The sequence below is a fragment of the Pleurodeles waltl genome, chromosome 12 (assembly GCF_031143425.1).
Source record: "Pleurodeles waltl isolate 20211129_DDA chromosome 12, aPleWal1.hap1.20221129, whole genome shotgun sequence".
In the NCBI taxonomy this organism is placed as follows: domain Eukaryota; kingdom Metazoa; phylum Chordata; class Amphibia; order Caudata; family Salamandridae; genus Pleurodeles; species Pleurodeles waltl.
In genome coordinates this window covers 82,095,167-82,118,227 of record NC_090451.1, presented here as the reverse complement: position 1 = coordinate 82,118,227, position 23,061 = coordinate 82,095,167, and the positions used below count along the sequence as shown (strand labels likewise).

The 23,061-nt window shown below is 44.5% G+C and overlaps 1 protein-coding gene across 8 annotated transcripts in view; it reads left to right on the top strand.

Annotated features, from left to right (window-relative positions):
- The window catches only part of JSRP1 (junctional sarcoplasmic reticulum protein 1), a 189,168-nt gene that overhangs the window by 145,111 nt on the left and 20,996 nt on the right, over window positions 1–23,061 (top strand). For all 8 annotated transcript variants that reach the window (XM_069216934.1, XM_069216930.1, XM_069216929.1 and 5 more), the window contains 3 exons: window positions 798–951; window positions 4,150–4,302; window positions 12,476–12,570. In XM_069216934.1, the coding sequence (XP_069073035.1) occupies window positions 798–951; window positions 4,150–4,302; window positions 12,476–12,570 (402 nt within the window). The remainder of the gene's footprint in view (window positions 1–797; window positions 952–4,149; window positions 4,303–12,475; window positions 12,571–23,061) is intronic.

Here is a 23,061-nt window from a genome sequence, read left to right as displayed (position 1 = left end):
AGGTCGTATCCCGTACTTGGACTTGCTAACTGGTACCTGTCATGGTTACTAGTGGGTGTGCAGTAGTTCTTACATGATCATAACCTGACCTCCCAGCTTAAGAGGAGTAGAGAAATGCTTCCTAAAACCCTATGGTTGACAAAGCAGATTTCAGCCCCTTAAAGCTAGTGTTGTATGTGGTGTTTGTGTAAGTCTCTTCATGCTTTCAGTTGTTGGCACTTGCCTTTGAATTGCAGGTCCGGTATGCTATATGTCCCCCTGTTTCAGCTGTAGACTCTTTAAAGTGCCAGTGACGTCATCACACCTTCCTATCCCTACTTTTGTGTCAGTGCATTCTTGTTTGTGTTGTTCATGAACCTTTTGAAGTCGTGCACCATCTTGGTCTCCCTCTCTGTAATAGTTCTAGTTTGATCTGGAGAGGTGGCTTTGAGAAAAGAGCCCATTAATCTAGAGAGTTACGGATATCGCAGTATCACAGTAACGCCACCACAAAGAGGATGTTGTGAGGGCCGTCCCTAGCTCATGCATCCTTTGCCAGTCTCCTTTTTCATTTATTTACTATTCCCTCCTTCTGGATTTACACACTTTAGTGTAGAAAGAGAGTTGGAGTGTGAATCATTCTAGTCCAGGGAGGGTGGTGGAATTGGCGAATATTGCACTTTGCTGGCAGAACACTGGAAAGAGCGTGTGTCACTCATAAGTGCCCCACTGCACAGGTCTTGCCTTGCATGATGCTAAACCCTTCTGATGCCTCATAAAATGAACTAACTTCATCCTTTTCTTTTTTCTCCTCCCAGGAAGAACAACAGGACCAAAGGCGAAAGAAGTATGAGCTGCAGATAACTGAAGACCTGGAAGAGTTTCTGGAGACTCCGAGTGAAATGAGTGGCACGGCATCTGAAGCGGCTATCGGCAAGGCACCAAAGAAAAGAAGTGCTGAACCAAAAACTGGTAAACCCACAATGCAGACTTGCCGAATTACTGATGCGGGGACGCAACCTACAAAACTCAGATTTCCCATACACATGCCCTTGTTGCTTAATTCACAAAATAGTAGTTTGGACCAACTTTTAAACGCCCTTAAGTTAGCAGGGGCTAATTCTTGATGCTCTAAAAAAAAAAAGTCAGCAATTTGTGGAAAGAAAAATTACTTGATTTAGGGTTTGGCAGATGGGGTTACTCAGCCACAAACATAACGAATATCCAGTCCGTCGTATTACCCTTGCGTTCTATCCTGTGGAAATTGTAAATCGGCTGATGGAATACCCATCGTGTTTGTGACGGGCTAACCCATTTGCCAAACTCTAAATCAGGCCCTTTTTCTTTCCACGGATTGCAGACTCCAGCGAGGACCATGACGGCCCCGGTGTCATTAGTCTGCTCCCTGTGGGTTATTAATGTTCAGTGAGGAAGCACAAGACGAGCCAGTCTAGGATTCCATGGTCCTACATGGAGATCCTAAATGAAAACACCGCCGGCAAAAACAAACGCATGTAAGGTACACATGCAAATAGCCTTTTCGGGAGCGTAAGTGGGTCTGCATCTGTTAATGAAGCCTATGGTCATTTGAGTAAATCTACTTACTGTTCAGGTTCATGAACTCCTCTCCAACCCATTGGTACCCATGGGATTTAGTCCTGTAAAGCGAAGGTGTCAATCCCTTTCCAGGGTGGGAAATGGAATGCCCCTATAACTGATAGAGCTTAAACAAAGTGATTTTTGTGTGACGAAAAACATTTTCCCCTTGTAGAAAATAAATTGTACACAGGTGACGACGTTTCCCATGTATAATCCTACGGTGTGTATTATTGTGCATGGGAATTTTTCTCCACATTGTCGTAAATATATAAACTTCACAAAAAACATTCAAAATCCTGTCAATTGTGGCTGTCGCAAGTTTACAGGTATACTACTGAAAACGTGTTTGAATTACTAAAAATCTTATAGGTTGTAGATCCACAAATACATTTACGACTTTCTTTGAGAATTGGGCCTCGATGAAGTCAAAGAACATAAAAATGTCTAAAACATAAAGATCTGCACTGCCCTTATGATCAGGGTGAACCTGTATCCTGGAAAGAGTTCATTTAAAATATGGGTGTCCATAATGGTTGATAAGGACCAGACGCATATTAGATTTTCAGTAAAACCACTGCTTTTGTAAATAATATATGTAATAACCTGTAAATAGCCTGAAAAATGGGATTGATGCAGCCCAGTTTAGTTCTTTAAATTTTGTTTATTAAATGTCTTTTCATGCAGACATTGAGATAACCTTCATTTACTGGTTGCAAACAATACATAGCCTTTAAAACAGTACTCAAAGTATAGTGCACTACATTTCACACAAAGTTTCAAAGGTACACTAAATGAGGTTATATCTTAACTCCGAAGTAATGGAGGAGGCTTGGGATATGTGGTCTTTTCTTAGGTTGAACATATTTTCCTGCCCTCAGCCTGTCCCTTTAACAAACTAATGGGGGCTGCCTTGTTTCACCCTGAAGAGACATAATAGAGTATTAGTCCTTCAAAAGAATATGCCTGCCATATTCACAATAGAACTGTATGAGAAAAATTAAGTCTTCTTCACCCCTCATCCACCATGTATATTTTCACTTAAAATTCTCTACACATTATGGCCTATGTATTTCCTTCCTTGTTGAAGTGCTGGCCAGAAAGTGCTGAATGGCCCGCTATAGATCTATCCCTTTTTTGAATTGCTGCAATCCAACAATTCACGGGTTGGCCAGCGTTCTTTGGCTTTCCAGCATCACTACTTGTCCTGCGGGTGAGTGATAGACATCACATTCACCGGTGTAAGTCCACAGAACCTCCTCTCTCTTTCTTAAGATTGGCGATTGAACCAGCCATATTTGGTATTAAGCCCTCCACCTTCTGGAACCTGACCTCTATTGCTGTCTTTCCAAACACTATGCCTCTTAACAGTTGTGTGTCACAATATTGAGATGATAACCATGATAAGCATCGTCCTACCAAAATATTGACCGCAGAATATGAACTACTACCATATCGTCAAGGTAAGCATGTTTAGGTATGTACAGTTTTACCAGTGTCCAAACAACATCATGATCTTAGGGATGTGTAGAAATCCAAGCAGCAGAGGCTCCTCATTCCAGTAGCTTTGATACACTTTCAGGGAGTGTACAGATGGTTAGGATATCAGTGGCACTTGCCGCACTATTCAGATGTCAAATTCCCACAATAACAGCGCTTGTCACACTTGAAGGGAGCTCGCAGTTGGATAGAGGCAAGCCTAGGTTGCCACGGAGTGGCCACCAGAAATCTCTGTTCTTCATCCCACATTTGCAGCATGCCTCCCAGGGAGAGTAGTGGGGCAAGGCATGGTGGCAGAACCCTGTTTGGGAGTGTGCAGAAGGCTTAGCCATTGATTCTCAGCTCGGTTGAAACTGGTTTACTTATGGCATCAGAGATCCAGGGATTAGGCACTTTTCCAAAGGCAAGTACGAAAATACACTCAGAAAAACAGTGACATTGAGGTCGCGGAGCAAAGCTGGTGATTGGAAAGGGCCTCCTGGTGTGCTTAATATTAGCAACATGCACACTGCGATAAATTCACATGGCATTGGGATATTGTGGGCATTGCAAAATGCAGTAAATGATACAGGGCTTCAGAAAATAGATGCACACAGCTAACTGAGTGAGTATCCTGCGTGACCGGACTGAAGTAGGGAAACGTCTGTGTTAAAATTGCTCTAAATTACTCCTGGAATGGCCACATTTGTTGAAGGTAATGTCACAAAAACACCATCAAGCCCATAGTCTCCCAATTTGTCTCACATGCACATGTGGCGGGACCCCCGGTGCGGACCTGGTAATCTTGATCCAATGTGGTTTAGTAAATTACAGGTGTGATACTACTGCGCAAATCTGAGATTTCCTCTACAAAATGCGGAACAACCACAGCAGTGTATGTTTCTGCACAGATTTGTACATTGAGGTCTACTTATAACATGCACATTTAGCTAGGGTTTTTCTGGAGACAAGTTTGCATGTTCCCACTTAACATGTAACCCCCATTCGGCTGGTATCTCCCATTATCAGTGTGAGCTCCTGACTTGGAATTAGGGCCACAGGCTATTCTTTTAATTTGTTTCCTTTTTTGGCCAGGTTCCAAGCAAGTTCCGGTTAAGAAGAGGCTTGAGCCCAAGACTCTGGGGCCCATGCGAGAGCCCGAGCCATGGGACTGGATCTCACTGAACAAGTGCCTAGTGGTGGCCTCCTTCCTGGCACTCTTGAGCATGGGCTTCCAGGTCCTGCAAGGTAAGGGTCACCCTCAGTGAGCTACAGGCGCCTTGGCAACTATCCAGGAAGCAGTGAGAGGATTTATTTGTGGTAATGCAATAATAAGAAACTCGTAATGTCGAAAAATGATTCTTTGTCAATTGTTCGTATTGCTAAATTAAATTGAATTAGAAATTTACCTTGCAAATTAAAAAGGCAGTGTGTTTGAAGGCTTTGGTATTCCATAGAATGTTTGGCCTCGTTTAATTAGAGAGAACTCTACCTAGTTGCCCCTCAGACACTTATGACCTTGGCGTTAGCTTTGACTCTTGAACCCCCAACTTTAGATGGCTGAAGCTCCCCTGGTCGATGTGTGAGTAGTTCACAATATACAAGCTGTAGGTTTGAATTCAGGGACTTGTGATCCTGGATTCACAATGGGCTGATCAAGACTACAAGTCCTAGAACACAGGGTAAAATCCTGGATGGGATGAGCAACTCAGGCCACTAAATCTTGGCTTAAAAAAGAGGATTTCTAGCTTACTGGAACTCATTGTATTTTTCTCAATTTGATACATACTATTCACTTATAACAAAGAAACACAAACTGATTTCTAAAATTATTGAAGTGGCCACCACCCCTAACCATATCCACTAAACCCATTCCCAAATCCAACCAAAAATATATTTCTGTAACTCTAAAACTAATCTTAAATCTAAACTAACACTATGGCTAACCCCTATTTTACTCCAAACCTAATCTCAATAATATTATCTATTTTAAAAGTAAAGAAAAACATGCCTTTACAGTTATATTTATTTTTTTCTACTGTACAGTTATATTTAGTTTTTTCTACTGTATCACCTAAACTAAAAATGCTAGTTTCCATAATTTTATTTTCCAGTGTTGGTTTTTCATTTTGGCATCTTCAGAGGTCATGGTTCATGGAATGGCAGACTGCTGAGGTTTATTGCCCTGTATTACCTCATAGGGAAGGTGGTGGAGGGGTGTAGCAGGGATCAGAAAATATTTGAGTACTCTCTTTCCTTCATCAGAGGAAGGTGAAAGCTGGCTGACTTTTTTGGGCTGTGGGAATGTTTTTCTTCCCACCCTCATGCTGTTCCTCCCACTCACAGTCTGTTCCATTCTCCTGTCTCTCTTCTCACTCTGCCGCTCTGCGGCTGCTTTTCAATCAGACTGACTTCTAGGGAAACTTGAAGATTTCCAAACGTGCTAACTCCTCTAATAGGCTGGTGGGGCTGCGGAAGCCTCGGACAGGACCAAAAGAGCGAGAAAGTGGGCTGGGAAGCATCAAAGTGGGTGGGTATATGAGTGGCTGTCTTCTTGATTCATTGTCCAAGACACCTTTGGTGTTATGCTAAAAAGGACACTCGGCGTTGCTTCGCTGCCTACACCAGTCTTTGCCCCAATGGTGCAGAGACACTGCAATCAAACAAGTCCACAGGGTCTGCTGATCCTTCCTGATAGAGTCATTGTTAAGGGTAAGGCAGCTCAAAACAATGAAAAAGGATTTCCTGGCAGGAATGAACCTGTTTTTACTCCACCATTTAAGGAGGATATAAAAAAAAAAAGCGATGGATGGAAATTCATTAATTCATCTGATTCATCCGTAATTACTTTGTGTATATTCCATGCCATCAGTTGTCAGCTTGTCTATTAATAACAGAAGGAATCAACCACAATAATTCTTTGTCTGCTCCAGTGGGAACAGTCCAGCTGAACGGCCAGTTCCACTTTGAACAGGGACACAAATAACCCTAGATCAGTTTAGGCCTTGCCAGACCACATCAGTGAGGTGCATCTTGAGTCCTTCTGCACATCAAGCACAGGACCCTCATCTGGGCATAGCTACACCGCTTAGGATGTCTCACTTAGCAAAACATAGGCGAGTGGAAATGCTTTATTTAGTCTGACCACCTACAGATTTGCAGGGCAATTGTAGAGTAGCCCCAAGCAGAAAGGAATCCCAGCTAGTGGACAAGAGGATGTCTGGTTATACCTGAAGACTTCAAAGCGATGTTGGTCCGTCGCCTTCAGGACATTAGAATTTCTGGATCTACTGCAGAACTGGTCTGACAGTGTCCTATAATTGATGGGATTAAATGCACCACGATTCAGGGTTCCGGAGGAAACTGGAATTGAAAGCGGTTGAGTATAACATGCTTTCGGTTAAGCTCAGGCTGGTAGCAAGCTTGTTGACTTTCCATGGGTCATGTGTAAGTTAACCCAAATCTTGATAGCAAACTTCTACAAAAAAAATTATTTTTCAAAACAAGATGGTTTGTTCTTCTTTTCTGATCGCATAGTACTGTCATCCAGTGTGGAGATGCACAAAACATCTTGGCCAGGAGATTGCTACCTTATGGTCATGTTAGCCCTGCCCTAGGACAGTTTCAGAATACTCTTCAGGAGGTGAGATTTCGGAGATGTAGTAAGAAGATGACGAATTTTTAGAGTATGCGATCAGAGCATTGCTGGAAAACCATTACATTGTAGGTGTACCAATTAATCCAAGTCTTGAAGCCGCACAGCACTTAATCCATTTCAGGAAAGGCCTGAAAACTAAACATCTTCCTCTCACTTAAAGGGCTGAGCCACCTTACCTACCTGGTGTTCCCAGCATGATCGCTCCGTTCTGTTTTATGGCTCCCTAATAATATGCTGCCACTGGAAGGAATGCTTGGAAGGGAAGACTGTTAGACCTGGCAGCTTTTTTGTGTGTCTCCCCTGTCTTTTTGCCTTCTGACCTCCTGTTTTTATGGTTTACAGGACTCTGTTTTTGCTGGTTTATTGTCTCTGCGCACTTTACCACTGCTGATCAGTGCTAAAGTGCAAGTGCTCCCTAGGTTAATTGTACTGTTGATTGGTTTATCCATAATTGGCTTATATGATTTACTGGTAAGTCCCTGGTAAAGTGCACCAGAGATGCCAAGGGACTCTAAATAAAATGCTACTAGTGGGCCTGCAGCCCTGAGTGTGCCACCCACATAAGTAGCCCTGCAAACATGGCTCAGACATGCCACTGTAGGATCTGTGTGTGCAGTTTGAAACTGTGAATTCGACCTGGCAAGTGTACCCACCTGCCAGGCCCAAACCGACTCTTTTGGTACAGGTGAGGCACTCCTAAGATAGGCCCTAGGTAGCCCCATGGGCAGGGTGCAGTGTCTCTAAAAGGTAGGACATGTACTGGTGTTTTGTACATGTCCTAACAGTGAAATACTGCCTAATTCAGGTTTCACTGTTGCAGGGCCTATCTCCCTCATAGTTTAACATGGGGGCTGCCTTGAAATAACTTCAAAGCACAGATTCCCTTTGAGTGCATGTGGAAATATGGAGTTTGGGGTCTCTGAGCTCCCAATTGAAAAATACATCTTTTAGTGAAGTTGGGTTTTAGATTGTGAGTTTGAAAATGCCACTTTTAGAAAGTAGGCATTTTCATGCTTAAACCATTCTGTGACTCTGACTGTCTGCGGATTCCCGTCTGGGATAGTTCTACATTTGCCCCACTAGACAGTGACACCGAGGGGTCTGTGGTGTAGCCTGCATATCCTGATGGGCCATCTGACCTAGAGTGGAGTGAGGAGTGGTCGCACACACCTCAAAGGACTGTCTCTGCCCTCACACAATGCAGTCTCCAACCCTGTGGTGAGTGTCTGGGGCCTGGCCTGGACAAGTAAGGATCTTGCAAACACTTGAGACTTTGCTTTGAAGTTTGCCAACTTCAAAGGCAGAAAACGGTATAAGAAGAAGAACCAAAACCCCAGACTTTTAGAATCTTTCTGGAATCAAGAGGAACCTCTGCCAAGGACAAGAGCTGGAGTACTGTCCCTTTGCTGTGTGGCTTTGCTGGATTGGCCTACTTTTGCTGCTTCTGCCTTAAAAGAGTGCAAAGGGTAAATTTGCTGTGTATCCTGCTTGAGAAAGTTCTCCAAGGGCTTGGAGTAGAGCTTGCCTCCTGTTGGAAGTCTCAGGTACACCAAAGACTTCAGTTTGCTCGACCTGCAGCACTGGGAACTGTGTGTTTTGTGCTGTTCAAGAAGAAAAACCACTGCAACGCCGCCAACAACGCCACTGACTTGCACTGTGATCTGCCAAGGCCGCATGGAGCCACACTGCCCCGATTCGCACTGCGACCCTGGTCTCACAGACGCTGTCATCTGACAACTTCACCAAGCCGCTGCTCGCACCACGAACTGTGGGCCCCGCAATCCAGCATCGCTTGCTCACACTGCAGCGTGGGCATCCCCGACGCCGCTGCTCCTGCTGGCACAGACGCCGCTGCCTGCACTGTGGCCTGTGGACACCGCTTGTGAGGAGCACAAAGCACTGTCCCGTCCCAAACCGCAGCCCTGTTCTCACTGATGCACTGGACGCCATCACCGAGCCGCTGCCTACACCGTGACCTGTGGACATCGCACGTTGCATCGTCCAGTTTTGCACTGCAGCCCCAACGTCATCCATGCTAGCGCTCCTAACTTCATCAGCCCGGAGTTCGATCCGCAACATGTGTGACTTCAAGGGCACGACGACTGCCGCACTGACTCTGGAACCGACACCGCAACACCGCTCTCCAGAGCTCACCGCAAGGATCACGACGCCCTGCTTTGCAGGTCTTCCTGAGACCGTAGCTGGCTCGCGACGCCGCAGCCAGCCTGAATTGTTGGTTTTGTTGATCACGATGCCTTGATAGCCCCAGGTGGAGCTATCAACTTCAAAGAACTGTATTTTTAAGTAAAATGTTACAAAATTCATATCTTTAGCACTGCATGTTGGATTTTTCTCATTTTGGTCTTGTTTTACAAAGATAAATATTGGCTTTTTTTCTAAAACTTGTGTGGTGTCCTTTTGTAGTGTTTTCACTGTATTACTGTGTGTTATGTGCAAATGCTTTACACATTGCTTTTGAGATAAGCCTGACTGCTCGAGTCAAGCTACCAAGAGGGTGAGCAGGGGTTAGTTGAGCAGGTATCTCCCTTATCCTGACTGGAGTGAGGGTCCCTACTCGGACAGGGTTCAAACCGACTGCCAACTAGAGACCCCATTTCTAACAACCACCTTCAGGGAAAAAAAATCTGAATTCACCCCTTTTTCTGCATCAGCAAATTATACGGATTGTTTGTTGTTCTTTTTGAATATTTACAGAAAAATGTGATTCTGCTTTGTATGAAATGGACTCCAGTGTAGTCTACTTAATCGCAGACAGAAGCTTCTTTAGGAAAATGATACCCTGACCCATTAAGACTGAGGGTACCAGACAGTCATTTGTTTTCTACTTTCTGCTTGTGGTGAGAGAATTGCACAACTTTGCTTGTCTTCAGGCTGTTTCTCTCTCACAGTCTAGAGCACTTTCGCTGCAGTAACATTCATTGGCAGGGCCTTTCTGGCAAGTTTAACATGAGACCCAGTAGCTGTTGTGTAATAACATTGCTTCAGGTGAAGAGGCAGGATCGGGTAAAGGAAACGCAATAGACATTATCAACTACCTTGTTTGCTTGTTGAAATATCAAAACATGGAAGAGGACCCACTTTGGAGGGCAGTGGACTGCAGGAGCCTGAAAGAGAGGAAAGCATGGCTTCCCCAGTGACCCTCTTCTTTTGAGTTGTACGTCTAGAGAGGGTTCTCCTAAAAGGCCTTCAGTTGGTCCTTCTTTAAGACTATCAGGTGTGGCTCATCCATCGTTCCTGGCCCTTTTTCCTTACATCCTGCTGATTTCTCTAAGCGACACCCAGGACCGGTCCTTCAAAGGTGGCGTTTTTGTGCTTCCTCCAATATCAAGGTACCAACCGTCAGAGTGATCCGCATGGAGACGACTGTGAGACGCAATGTCTTTCGGCATCATCTGTATTCGAACCTTAACATTGTTATTCAATCAGTCAGAGTATTTGTAAAGCTCACTACTCACCCATGAGGGTCTCAATGCGCTGAAGGGGGGGGGCTGCTACTGCTCGAACAGCCATGTCTTGAGATGTCTCCTGAAGGTGAGTAGGTCCTGTGTCTGATGCAGGTGGGTGGGAAGAGTGTTCCGCGTCTTGGCGGCGAGGTGGGAGAACGATCTGCCACCTGTGGTCGTTCTGCTGATGCGTGGGACGGTGGCGAGGGCAAGGAAGGTGGAGCGAAGCTGTCGGGTCACGGTGTAGAAGGAGAGCCATCTGTTGAGGTATTCTTGTCCGGTGTTGTGCAGTGCTTTGTGAGTGTGGGTGAGGAATTTGAACGTGATTCTCTTGTTGACGGGGAGTCAGTCTAGGTCTCTCAGGTGGGCTGTGCTGTGGCAGTGGCGGGGATATCCAGGGTGAGGCGTGCGGAGGCGTTCTGTATTCGTTGCAGTCTTTTCTGGAGCTTGGCCGTGGCTCCTGCATAGAGGGCATTGCCGTAGTCCAATTTGCTGCTTACGAGGGCTTGGGTGACCGTCCTTCTGGTTTCAGTGGGGATCCATTTGTAGATCTTCCGAAGCATGCGGAGGGTGTTGCATCAGGAGGAGGAGATGGCGTTGACTTGCTGGGTCCCTGATAGTGATGAGTCCAGGATGAATCCCAGGTTCCGTGCGTGGTCGGTGGGTGTTTTGTTATTGTTGATCTGGTCTTTGTATTTGAGACCCAACTTCATGTCGCAGTACCTTTCATTGTTGTGGCATTAGTTGACGCCATCGAGGTCAGCACCGAGAGTATTGCTTTCTTCTTTGTCCCTGCTGCGTTAGTTTCCTCGAAGAAGAAACTTCCCAACTACACCATGTGTCTGTCTTCTTTTTCCTGACCAGGCAAAAATACTCCAATGAAGCTCAGACCTCTAACCCTCCTCCCCCTCAGATTTACGTTTCTGTGGTCAACATATCCTGGGCCCCCTCTACTCATAGCAAACATTTCTTCAGTACCATCCTTGCCACGTCACGCTCTTCGGGTGATTGTCTCCTTCAAGTCCTGGGCGTCTGGCTCTCGCATGGCTGACCCTGCCTTGTCAGTTACTACTGCTAAACTCTCGAATTCTTTGTCATACCATCTTGTGACTTCAATCAGTTATCAGCCCTTTCGTGAAGCCTTGAAGACCTGCCTTGTCTCCGCCTAATATATTTTCCAGAGTTGGTCCTGCTTTGTGATAGCTGTTAGTCTTAGCGCTAGGACACCTTGTAGGTATTCATATGCCTTGTGCATCACCTGTACAGTGCGGACCTCTTCAGTTGTTGCCCTCTTAATAAAACAATATGTGTTTCCCCACCTTAAAGCTCACACTCAGGGTAAGGTAATACAACATGTACCCCTTGCCTCTAGCCCTGCAGTGTATTGACACAGTGCAGTGCACTTATAATGGGGTTAGGGGGCAAGGGACAAGTTGTATTTACCTTATCTGGGCCATTTGTAGAGCTCAGTAGGTTCATACATACTGCAAATCCTTCCCAATGTTTGTACGAAAAGCTGGGTCTGGTGCTTAGTAGATTAGTGCATCTACTGCATGGATCTGTGTTCAGCCTCGAGGTTTAGGTTAAAATCTGCAGGTCCAAGGAGCCTTACATCCTTCAGAGGCTGATAAAATTGTATCATTGAGTTGAAGTAATTTGGAAACTTTGTTGGACTTGCTTATTTCCTTTAATTTGTTGAATATTGGATTTAGATGGCACCCAGAGACATGTTTTCCCTGTCATGGAGTGGGGGAGGGCGTTTGGGAGGGGCGAAGGACATTAATATGTGTTTCTATAAAAACAAAATATATTTACAAAGAAATTATATTTAGAGACACAGCAAAGAGGCGGTAAAATAAAAACTGTACAAAATTAAGTGGTAACTGATAGAAAACTAGGCCAGTGCTGCTGCTGAGCTCATGGGCTATATACAGTAACTTAATAAGGCTTACTGATGGTTTATTGGAAGAACAGCAAGCATGTTTTTATTTCAAATTCTGGAATGAAGAGGTGTATCTGGAAAGATACTTTGATTGAAAGTCTCATTAGGAATGACAAGCCACCTTTAACCGGCCAGCTTCCCGATTGGCGGCTCCCATAGCATGACAGCAATAACCAACTTAGAAGTTGATGAGATGAGAATTTGATGAGATGAGAATCCTCTATTGACGATGATGAAGCCAGGAGCATCCAGAAAGACCGCAGTCAGGGAAACCATTTTCTGAAATGAGAAGTTGGATAAATGAGTGGATAATCAGCACATCTTGCAAGTGTCTAACTGCTCTGTGTTCCTTCGCAGATGTGGTGGACCCTGAGGATGATCTGCCAGAGCTGGGAAATGGCCTGTTGATGCGACCAGAGTGCTGCACTCCACAGGTCCCACACGACGAGCTGGTAAGAAGAGCTGCCCCTTATGGGCTCGCGGAGCTGGCATGAAGGATTGTATTCTACGCGGTAGCTGAGATCATTGGTCCACAAATATCGGGGAAGGCAGAAGGGCAGGAGACAGAGTGGTGGTGAAAAGGGATATGCTCAGGGGACACAAACTGGAGAAGCTTCATGTATTACTAAAGCGTTTTTTCCCAAGAGCTTCTTCTGGTCTCTGCTCTTAAAATAGAAGCTTGTCTTGACAAAGCAGTCGATGCTATAGGAAAATTTGTATGAAAGGGAATTTTTGCTATTTATTTCTATTTTTTGTAAGAAAGCCTAATGGAGGCCTGTAATTGTCAGCATCCCTCTAAGAAGAGAAGTTTTCATCTTCTGGGTTTAAGAAGTTTTCTTTGTTCCCTATGAAACATTTGTTGCTGTTATCAAAGCTTGCGGTTTCTTTCCTACTGGGTTCTCTCACTAGACACAATGCTGTTTAACCTCTAGCTGGATGCTTGAAAATGCTTTTTTGAAATTCTATTCATTACAAGGTTTTTGTTTCATCCACTCTTCAGAAGCAAAACCTAAATAACTCTACAATTGAGTGCTTTTCTGTGAAATTTCGGCCAAGCAGACCCAAGGACATGCAAGCGGGGAGGCACTGATACAGATATCATGCTAACCCGATGTAGCTTCAGTACCTTTCACACCAGCCTTGTCCCATCTGCACACTTTCGAGGAGTAGCTGTTTCTCTGTAGATTAAGTGCTTTAAGCCTCCTGTTATGAGATTGCCATTATTGTGTGTAGGGATACCAGCGGACAGAATCTCACAATAGGGGACCTTGCAGCACATAAGAAGAAATCATTAATTCAAACTGACTTCTAGGCCCCTTTCCCCCCCAAGACTTGTGCATTCTCGAAGAGACTTAAACAGAATTAGGCTAGATCAGATGTCTTCATACTTTTTGATGCCGGGACCTTCTCTCAAAACCTCTGAGGCATAAGGACCCCCTCCTGACAAAACATTCTAGACGCTGGTACTCCTCATCATCGACAATCATAAACATCTTCAATTCCTACTGCAAATAATTTTCACTGTGAGGAAATAATATGAAACAGTGTTTAGCAAACCAAAGGTCAGTGAGTGCGGGGGCGTGGTCAAGGGTGTGGCTAAAATCAAAGGTCCTCATTTATGAGGAACTGGTGTGGCGCAGCGCCGTGAGTCTTCTTGCTACACTGCCCTACCCCAGAATGAAACGGCAGGAATGCACCGTATTTATGAAATACAGTGCATTCATGTCCTTCCCCCTGCGATGGCGCACAAATTGCTGCCTAGCGTGAAAGTAGACAGGATTGTTTTTGTGCAGGAAGGGGCACCTTCCTGAAAAACATCCTGAGCGGTATTCTCCTCTTTCAACGTGTGCCGCAGAGTGCAACACACATCGAAAGAGGAAAAAATGAGAAATGAAAACATTTCTCCTCATTCTGCCTGTGCAGTGTTTTGGCAGTGCTCCAGTTTATGTGATTTTGTAAAACTGGGGGAGCGTCAACATCCATGGGAGCACCCACAGCAACGCCTCCTTGACACAGAGTAAGGCAACGCAGCGGCTTGTGCTCCTTTGACGTGCTCCGTATCTATGAGGCCATGCAAAGCCACTCAGGGTGGCTGTGCGTCGCGTCAGAGGTACGCCTGACAGGCTTGTGCCGTCAGAGCGTCAATAAAAGTGATGCTCCAGTGGCACACGCCTCTCATAAATAAGCCCCAAAATATTCTGTATGGTTTTTTAGGTCTTTCACTGTAAGGCAGCTACATATAAAATAACAGGCAGTTTGAAAGACAAATAAATAAAAGAAAGTGGTTTCTCATTGGGAGATGCACTGTAATGCATTATGAAACCTCTATTAGTTAATACCCTTCAGTGGGCTGTGTGTAACCAGAAAGCCACAGAATTAAATCTTGTTACTTGTGCATTTTTAGTGCCACGAGGTCACAGCCTGTGACAGGAAGCCCTGTGAAGATGTAAGCCATTATTTTATATTTGCATTACACACTGTATAAGTTAGGCCACAACAAAATGCACAAAAAAGGTTCAAGATAAAATGGTGTTTCCAAAATTTGGATTTAAGTAATACCAGACCATATGGTATACATTTTTGAACAGCTGTCCCTTCAACACCTCCGCAGGGATAGTAAGCACTTTGTATATACAATTAAAAGCACACACTTCACAGCCCAGTTGTTATCTCTTTGCACTACCACTCAAAAAGATCAAATCTTTGTAATCACAAAGCTTTGACTGATTCGATCAATTAAAGCCAGAACCGGCTCCAAGGCATCCTTTACAATTGTATATGTTACCATGGGCCAGATGTAGCAAGCAGTTTTGGCCACTCTGTGTCTATGGGAAAATGTGTTCGTACAAATGGCCCCATTTCCCAACTTGCACCATGCGTTTGCATTTCATTCATGAAGCGGGCCCTGGGCACACACGCTTCTTTAGCTGTCTGCGCATCTTCATGTCACAGCACAGGAGACTATCAATAAGAGTTCAGCTGGAGCATTTTAACGATCAGCTGGGGGAATGCACGACCCCCTTTCCAAGACTCCGTGGCCCCCTGGGGGTCGCAACCCACAGATTGAAGACCTCTGGGCTAGATCACCTAGTCATTGCACAGATACCTTGCCTGCTGCCATGGCCTCTTGTGCAGTGCAGAATATCTGTTATGAAGAGTTGTTCTGGTTCCCAAAATTCATCAGATCTTGTTTACAGGGGTTAGACTTCTAGTCTTGGGGAAGACACATTTGTGTAGCTCTGGCTCTGCCTTTAGAAACGCGCCAGGCTTGGCCCGCATCACTCTCTATGTTCACGTTTTCGCAGTCAAACTCAGACTAGCTCTCAGATGGCCAGGACGAGCCTTCCTCTGGGAAGCAGTTTAGTTTGTGGTAGGTGCTCTGTATGTAAACGCCTGTCTGCAGGTGTCCAGAGGAAGAGCCATCTTATGGAGCCACTTCCTGTGTCGAGGTGGCGCTCTGGCTGCATGTTTCACACCATTGTTGTCTGTAGTGCAGTTTCCTTGCTACTTTGCTTGCTGAGAGTTTTCAACCTATACTTCTAATGGAAAAGTTAATCTAAAGTCCTCGAGTGCGAAGCATTGTTGATTAAAAAGTGAGGACATTCTAATGATGTGAGACACGGGGCCTCTTGGCCGTCAGAACTATAGTGTTGGATCGCTGAACCGCTTTTATCATGAACGGAGTCCGAGTAAGGGGTGTGTCCCTGATTTAGGGAGGTTTGCTCCTTTTGCAGGCTTATCTCGCACCAGACCCTGAGCTCTAAACGGTGGTGGCCACTTTATTAGTCTGGTCTGACAACTCACCGGTCCGACTCACCTGTTACTGATTCTTAAAATATAGATATAATGAGCCTTCACTCCTCTGTAAGAAGTAAATTCCCTCTCACCTCATTCAATTGGTGTATTATGTATCCTTCCATTTCCTTCAGAGTGCTTCTTTACAATACATGGGGCACTCTTTTACATCTCAAAGGTATAGGGAATCGTCACATAACAAATTCTATATTTCATCAATGGATTGTAACAGAATACAATTGTTCTTTTTTTTTTTTCACTGCAGAAAGTGTTTTTTATATTTTAGACGGGACTCATAGTACAAGCCGGACATATTGTCTTGGCCAATGCTTGTGCTGCTGCATGTGCTTAACCAGGGTGCAGCCTTTGTGTTTCTTTTTTGTTGCCTTAATAATGTTGCCTCAATAGTAAATCCCTTTGCAGTAATCCTGTTTCTTAAGATGTCCAGAGTGTACGTACATTAACATGCTGCTGGCATGCTTATATTTTGGTGCATGTGCATAGTTCAGTCTTGGAGCCCTGATGAGCGCCTTTCAGAATATGCTGCATTTTATCTATTTTTGTTCTCCATATCAATGATCACATCAAAGAGAGCACATTTATTTGTGTCAGTTCTCCGACAAAGTGGAGCAGGTATGCATGTCGTGCATTTTATGTCACTTGGCTTTCCGAACACACGTGCAAAGATGTAGTTTCCTCTCTATATGTCGTCCATGCATTGCTGTTTTAAAGCTTCAAGGCCTCGTGGCGGGTGGATTTTCTAGATTCTGAAACTCTTTGACCCACATAGAGGAAGTAAATAGGATTTGCAGAATGCATATTGTGTCCTCGACTTAGCGGGCAGATAAATAATCCTGATGAGACATTAATAGGATCCCCACTCCACTTATGCTTTCTAGGAAACTCCTGCGTCATGGCGGCCAGCACAGACAGGCACGCATGGCTTAGGTTGCCGCTTCGTTGCATGATCATTGAGTTCGGGGAACGGTGTTTTATCCGCTCCGTTTACCGTGATCTTCTTCTGCCTCTGATCGTCTCCATCCTACCTCAAACCTAAAGTAACTCTTCCTGTGGTGTGCTGTGCACACCTATGGTCCTATAGTGCATTGCATGCCATGTTATTTGAATGAATGAATGATGAATGAATGTTAATGTGGCCCTACATACAAATTAGCTTTTTAGTGATTCCTGTATGGTGGAAGCAAGCTTCAATGTGTGATTCGTTAAAGTTGTGTCTTAATGGGTTTTGAATTAATGAGGGTGGTTTGTTTGAAGTTTATGACCCTTGGACTCCGAGGCATCTGCCTCCTTTCTATCTGCAGTGAGTTTGGGATAGTTGTTGGTTAGAGGAGCTTAGTAGGTGAACAGGTAAGTAGAGCTGTATTTGCTGCCAAGTTAATTCTTGTCTTACTGCTGTAACTGACTATAAATGCAGACTGGGCACCACAGATCACTTTAGCTTTGAGGGGTGACGCTCAGTGCTGGGAGCGATTGCTTGGTCTACAGCGAGCGGCATCCAACCAGGTATGGATGGATGGAAGGTTGTCGGTTGTTTGGCTTACGAAACAGCAGTTTAGCTATGTTCCCATTCATTGTCAGATAGGTCCATCCCATCCATTGTTCGATATTTGAGTGGTACATTTCTGCTAAGCCCTGGGAGAGGTTTTGCTCATTGGTAATACCAATGTAGGAGTGGGGGGTGGGTCATATGAGCCAGTGCTGTTCAACAGGGTGTGGCGGCAGATGTTGGAGAACGCTAGTGATAGATGGATCCTTTTCACTTCTCACTAAACCAGAGGAATTAAGTTAAATAAATATATCACTTAAAAACCAGAGATGACAGGGACGTTATAGTTAGGCTCCCATTTTAAACATACAAAACCTTAGAAAGTCAGCTGTTATCGTTAGAGTTATTTCAAGTAACTATAACTCGCGCCCCAAGGTAACTATAACTCGCGTCTCCGCCATGCACAGTTTTCTCTTCAATAATGTGTCTGCTAATGTTACAATGATATTTTTAATGATGCTATAAAAGATGTCATGAGTGCTGTAATATCTGGGATAATTAGCAGTGCATGGCGAGGGCGCAAAGAAAAGGGGTCCGGGTCGGAATACCCTGAGCCCATAGCGTTGATGCAGGGGTCCACCAGAGGCCCTTTTCTTCTTTTTTTCACATTTTTTATTTGGGACTCTAATGAAGCCAATCAGCACGGGGACATTTGTATCTGCAGCGGATCCATGTCCCTAGATATCTGTATTTTTTAACCTTTAATTTCTGCAAAACTACTGAACGAATTTACACCCAATCAAGTAAATAAATGCTATGGAACCTAGGCCCTAAATATAACTACCTACTGGCGACCACCAGTATATTTATTTATATATATATATATATATATATTCACTGAAAAAACAAAGGTTACAGGGACGCTATAGTTAGGAAATAGAATTTTTTTTTTTTTTTAAACCTTAGAAATTCACTTAAGAAAACAAAGGTCACAAGGACTCGAACAAAACCAGAGAAATTCAGCTGTTTTAGTTATACTTACAGTTATACTTATGTTATGAAACGATAATTTGTTGCCCAAAGTTACTTTCCGGTACGCGTTATAGTTTCTTTAGATAAGTATAACTATAACTGCTGAATTTCTATGGTTTTCAGTGGGTAAAACATCAGCCTAACTATAACATCCCCGTAACCTTTGTTTTTTTTAGTCAATTTCTATGGTTTTTTAACACACATGTAAATATTTGTGTCAGGTTGCGTTTAGCCTATCGTGGTCTTGCTTTTTCCCAGGATTTGAGGAGGATCCTCAAATCCACGTATCAGCCGGAATAAAATGGGCAATTTTTTGTGAGGGACCCATCCATGTGTCTTATGGGGTCAGGATACCTGTATTCTGAACCATTTGCATGATTTTACACTGTTTTTCCCAACCCCCCCCCCAGGCAGTGCGAGAAAAAAAACAGCAGCCGCAACTTTTCTGTCAGGTTGCGGCCAGCCAATCAGGGCCTTGCTTTTCCTCCTAATCCGCAGAGGATCCGCATCCCTATATATGCAAATTTGGTTTTCATTTAATAACTAGAAAACTACATAACAGATTTACACCAAATCACAAAAAGGCGTTTTTTTCTACCAAGAGCTAGCTTTCTGCCGGATGTGGTGTAAATCTGTCCAGTGCTTCGGACCGCTATTCCTCTTCAAAATCCCCATGGAAATTACCATGGAGAACACACGTTGTGGGACCCGCCCTTTTTCTCAGCTCCCGCTTGACCAATCACCCTAAAACTTTCCAGATAGCAGCTGACGTGAGCATTTTTTGGGGAAATTTTGTGAAGATTTGTCAACAGGCGCCAAAGATATAGGCAAGGAAAAAAATGTTTTTTTCTATAGAATCTAGGTCCTAACTAGAACGACATAGTGGCAAGCGCTACTAGGTAGAGTGGGAGAGAGAGAGAGAGAGAGAGAGAGAGAGAGAGAGAGAGAGAGAGAGAGTGTGTGTGAGAGTGTGTGTGTGTGTGTGTGTGTGTGCGTGTGTGTGACCATGACTCACAAGATGCGACGTCTGGCTGGGTCATGATACCCTCCCCACCATCACCAATGTTAATAAATACCATATTAAACATCTGCATACATGGTTTATGCTACAGCATTTTTCCTGTGAATTTGTAAATAAACATGTATTTAACGAAAAGCAAAATTCTTGGGGTTACCTTTGTGCATTAAGGGAAGGCCACATTGAAGTGGCCTCTTGACTATTGAGTGCTGCTTCCATGTGTGAAGTAAATGTAATATGCACCATGTGAGGCAGTAAACAATGTTTTTCTCGTGTGAATTACTCTCTAGTATGTTAAAGGAGAATTTGACTTTTGCACTGTTGCAATACCGGCGTGAATGTGTTTTATTAAAATAATTGATCTAAATGTATTTATTTAGTTTCATTGGTCCACATTTAATTTTACTTTAGGCATAAATCTATTTATGCCTTGGCAATGACAATAAATGTGGTCCACAGTGTTGCTATAGGAGCTGTAATAATAATATACACACTCTCAGGCATTTATTACTACATTGCAAATGTCAGATTTGAGTTTGTTACAACAGTACAGCAAATTTGAAATGAGAAAAACACTTTTTACTGCGTAACACATCGCATGTAATACCTATTTTACGCAGGAAACAGCTCTCCTGACAGTTACGTATCTCTTCAGTGCAAGTTTTTTTTCCTGCTCAAATTGAACCCGTCCAATGTCAAAACTGTAAATACATAATATTGCGCCACTCTAATGTACAGAACACCATCACAAGAAAAACAGATTGAAGCATGTTACACTTAGACTTTATGGCGAAACAAAGACCTCAGATCACACAGGAACCTCTTGAGGAAGGGTCGAGTTCCCAGATACAAAGGGTGGGAATGATCCTTGCATCCGTGTCCTTAATAAAATTGAAACTTTCCTTCTAAAGTGCTAGGAAAGTTTTAATTCTTTGTCAGGATCAAAGGCGAGGATTATGCTTGTACAAAGCTTGTCCACCACTGAAGACGTTGTATCTAAAACTGTTTTGAAATAAAGCTGTTTGAACATGGAGTCTGAGGACCAATCCGCTGCATTTAGGATAACTTCCTAGCGTGCACCAAGGGTAAACGTGTTTGAAACCATGGCTCCCCTGACAGAATGGGCGCCAAACTGTGACACATATCTGCCAGCCTCTTGCATGATCCAACGGATCTATTGTGCGATTGTTGGGCAGGACACGGATTTAAAAGGTTTCCTCAGTAATATGCTTATCTGTCTCTCCCCAGAAAGGCGAAACTCTTCTGTAATACTCTCACACGCCTTCAGACGGTGAACTACACACAACTTTGGAGACCTATCAAAGGCGGGATAGTAAATCAGTCTTGAATTTGTTTGCATCCTCCTTGAGATATGGAATGTAACCCCTTCCTGGGTGAGGACTTGACCCGTCAGATCCAAATCTCTGACATCAGAAACTCTACAAAATGAAATAAGGCATAGGAGTAAGGCCAAATTTCCAGAAAATTGTTTATGAGTGAGATAGTCATTTCTAAGCCAAGAGTGAAAAAGATGCAGGACTTACTTTACATCCCATAGAGCGGAACAGCCAGGTTTTGATGAAAGAGCCAAACGGATCCCTCTCATGAGTTTGCACACCAAAGGATGCTCGCCTGCCTGATAACCCTGAATTGGAATATGGCCCACCGAGATCGCTGACATGAAGGGTGTTAACCCTTTGGTAGTCCAGATCCTGTGATGCCAGGGATGCCAGAAAATTCAAGATCTGGACAGTGTTGAACCCCAGGAGGTCACAACGCCTTTATACACACCAACAAACCCATCTCGACCATGCGGATCTATAGCGTTTGGTGGTACTGTCGGCCCAGACTCCGGCTATCAGTTTTCAGCTTCCTCTGAAAGTCCAAGGACTCTCCAGCATTCCCTGCAATCCCACATGCTATGAGGGGTAGCCAGCCTTGGAGAATTAATGGGTGAGGATTGCCAAGTGGATCCCGGAGCAGATTCGGTGTGTGGGGAAGTCGGATTGGAAAATCCCAAGAAAGTTCCAGAGAACTGGAAGCCATACTTGCGACCCCCAACACGGTGTTATGGGGTCTGTTCGAGCTTGTTGGCGCCTCACCTGAGTGGATAGTTTTATGATCATCGCAAATGGCAGTAAGGCATATACACGCTCTCCTGGCCAGTCCTCTAGGAAGGCATTGGTCGCCTGAGGATCCGGTCTCCAGCTGAAACACTGATCCACGTGGTGATCCAGACGCAACGCAAACATATCCACAGTGAAAGGACCTCTTTGGTTGTCAATTGATTGGAAGATCTGAGGATTCAACTGGCAGGGACTCGTGTTGGACCATTCTATCAAATAGCAGTCCGCTACCTCATTAGAAACACCCGGGAGATACTCCGCCGTGACAGAGATACTTTTGGAAAGGCAAAACGTCCAAAATTGCTTGGCTAGGTCCACCAGCATTTTGGATTTGACACTTCATAAGTGGTTGATATACCAGACCACCGATATGTTGTCCATCTTCAAGAGAACACAGCAGTTCCCCGGTCCAGCACTTGAGTGCAAAGGAACCTGCCATTAACTCCAGGCAATTGATATGGAGCTGCTGCTCTTCTGCGGACCACTTTCCTCCTGTGAAGGAGTCCCCACATAGAGCCCCCCCTTTCCGCCCCATCCCAACTTGCTGACGTCATATTCCATCACCACATCTGGGTCAAGTCCGAAGATGTCTCTGGCATGCCACTCCTTCATGTGGGATAGCCACCAATGCATCTCCTCTTTTACTTCCTCTGTCAGTGGAACCTGTTCCACATACTGTAGTCCCCTGCGTAAATGAAACACTAATGGTGCGGACCTGGGAAGATAGCTCATGTTGAGGACTAGAGCAGACCTACCATCCGAGCCACCTGCCGTAGAGATGTTGATGGATGGAACAGAGTGCACTTTAATTCCTGCCAGATTTTTGCCATCTTGCAGGAAGGAAGGCTGAGGGTTTTTCTGTGGAATTTATGACAAAACCTTAAAAGGTTGTCTACTTGAATGGGGTCAGAAGGTATTTCTTGTGGTTTATCACAAAGCCGAGATTCTCCAGCAGAAGAATGGTAGTCTGCAGGTGGTCCTTCAAGCAGAAGGCACAATGGTTCATGAGGAGAAGATCATCCAAATAAATGATCAAGCGGAAACCTTTCACCCTGAGATGCTCTATAGCTAGTTTCAGCACCTTGGTGAAACACCAACGGGCAGGCAAGAGCCTGAACGGCAAGGTCTGAAACTCAAAAACCTGACCGCACCAGTGGAATTGCAGAAACCTGCGATGGGGCACAAAAATAGGAACTGTAAGGTACGTGTCTTTGAGATCCAAGTGCACCATCCAGTCCTCCGGTTGCAACAGATCTCGCAACAGGTGTATGCCCTCCATCTTGAAGTGGCAGTAAAACCAACCATCCACTGAATTCCCGGAGATTGATCACTAGACGCTGGCCCCCGTCTTGCTGTTCCACCAGAAAGATATTGCTCAGGAACCCCCCCTGGGTGAAGAGGAGCTGGTGAAATATCACCCTGGGGGTAGAGGTCTTGAATCTCGAGATCTATCAAGGCACAGTGG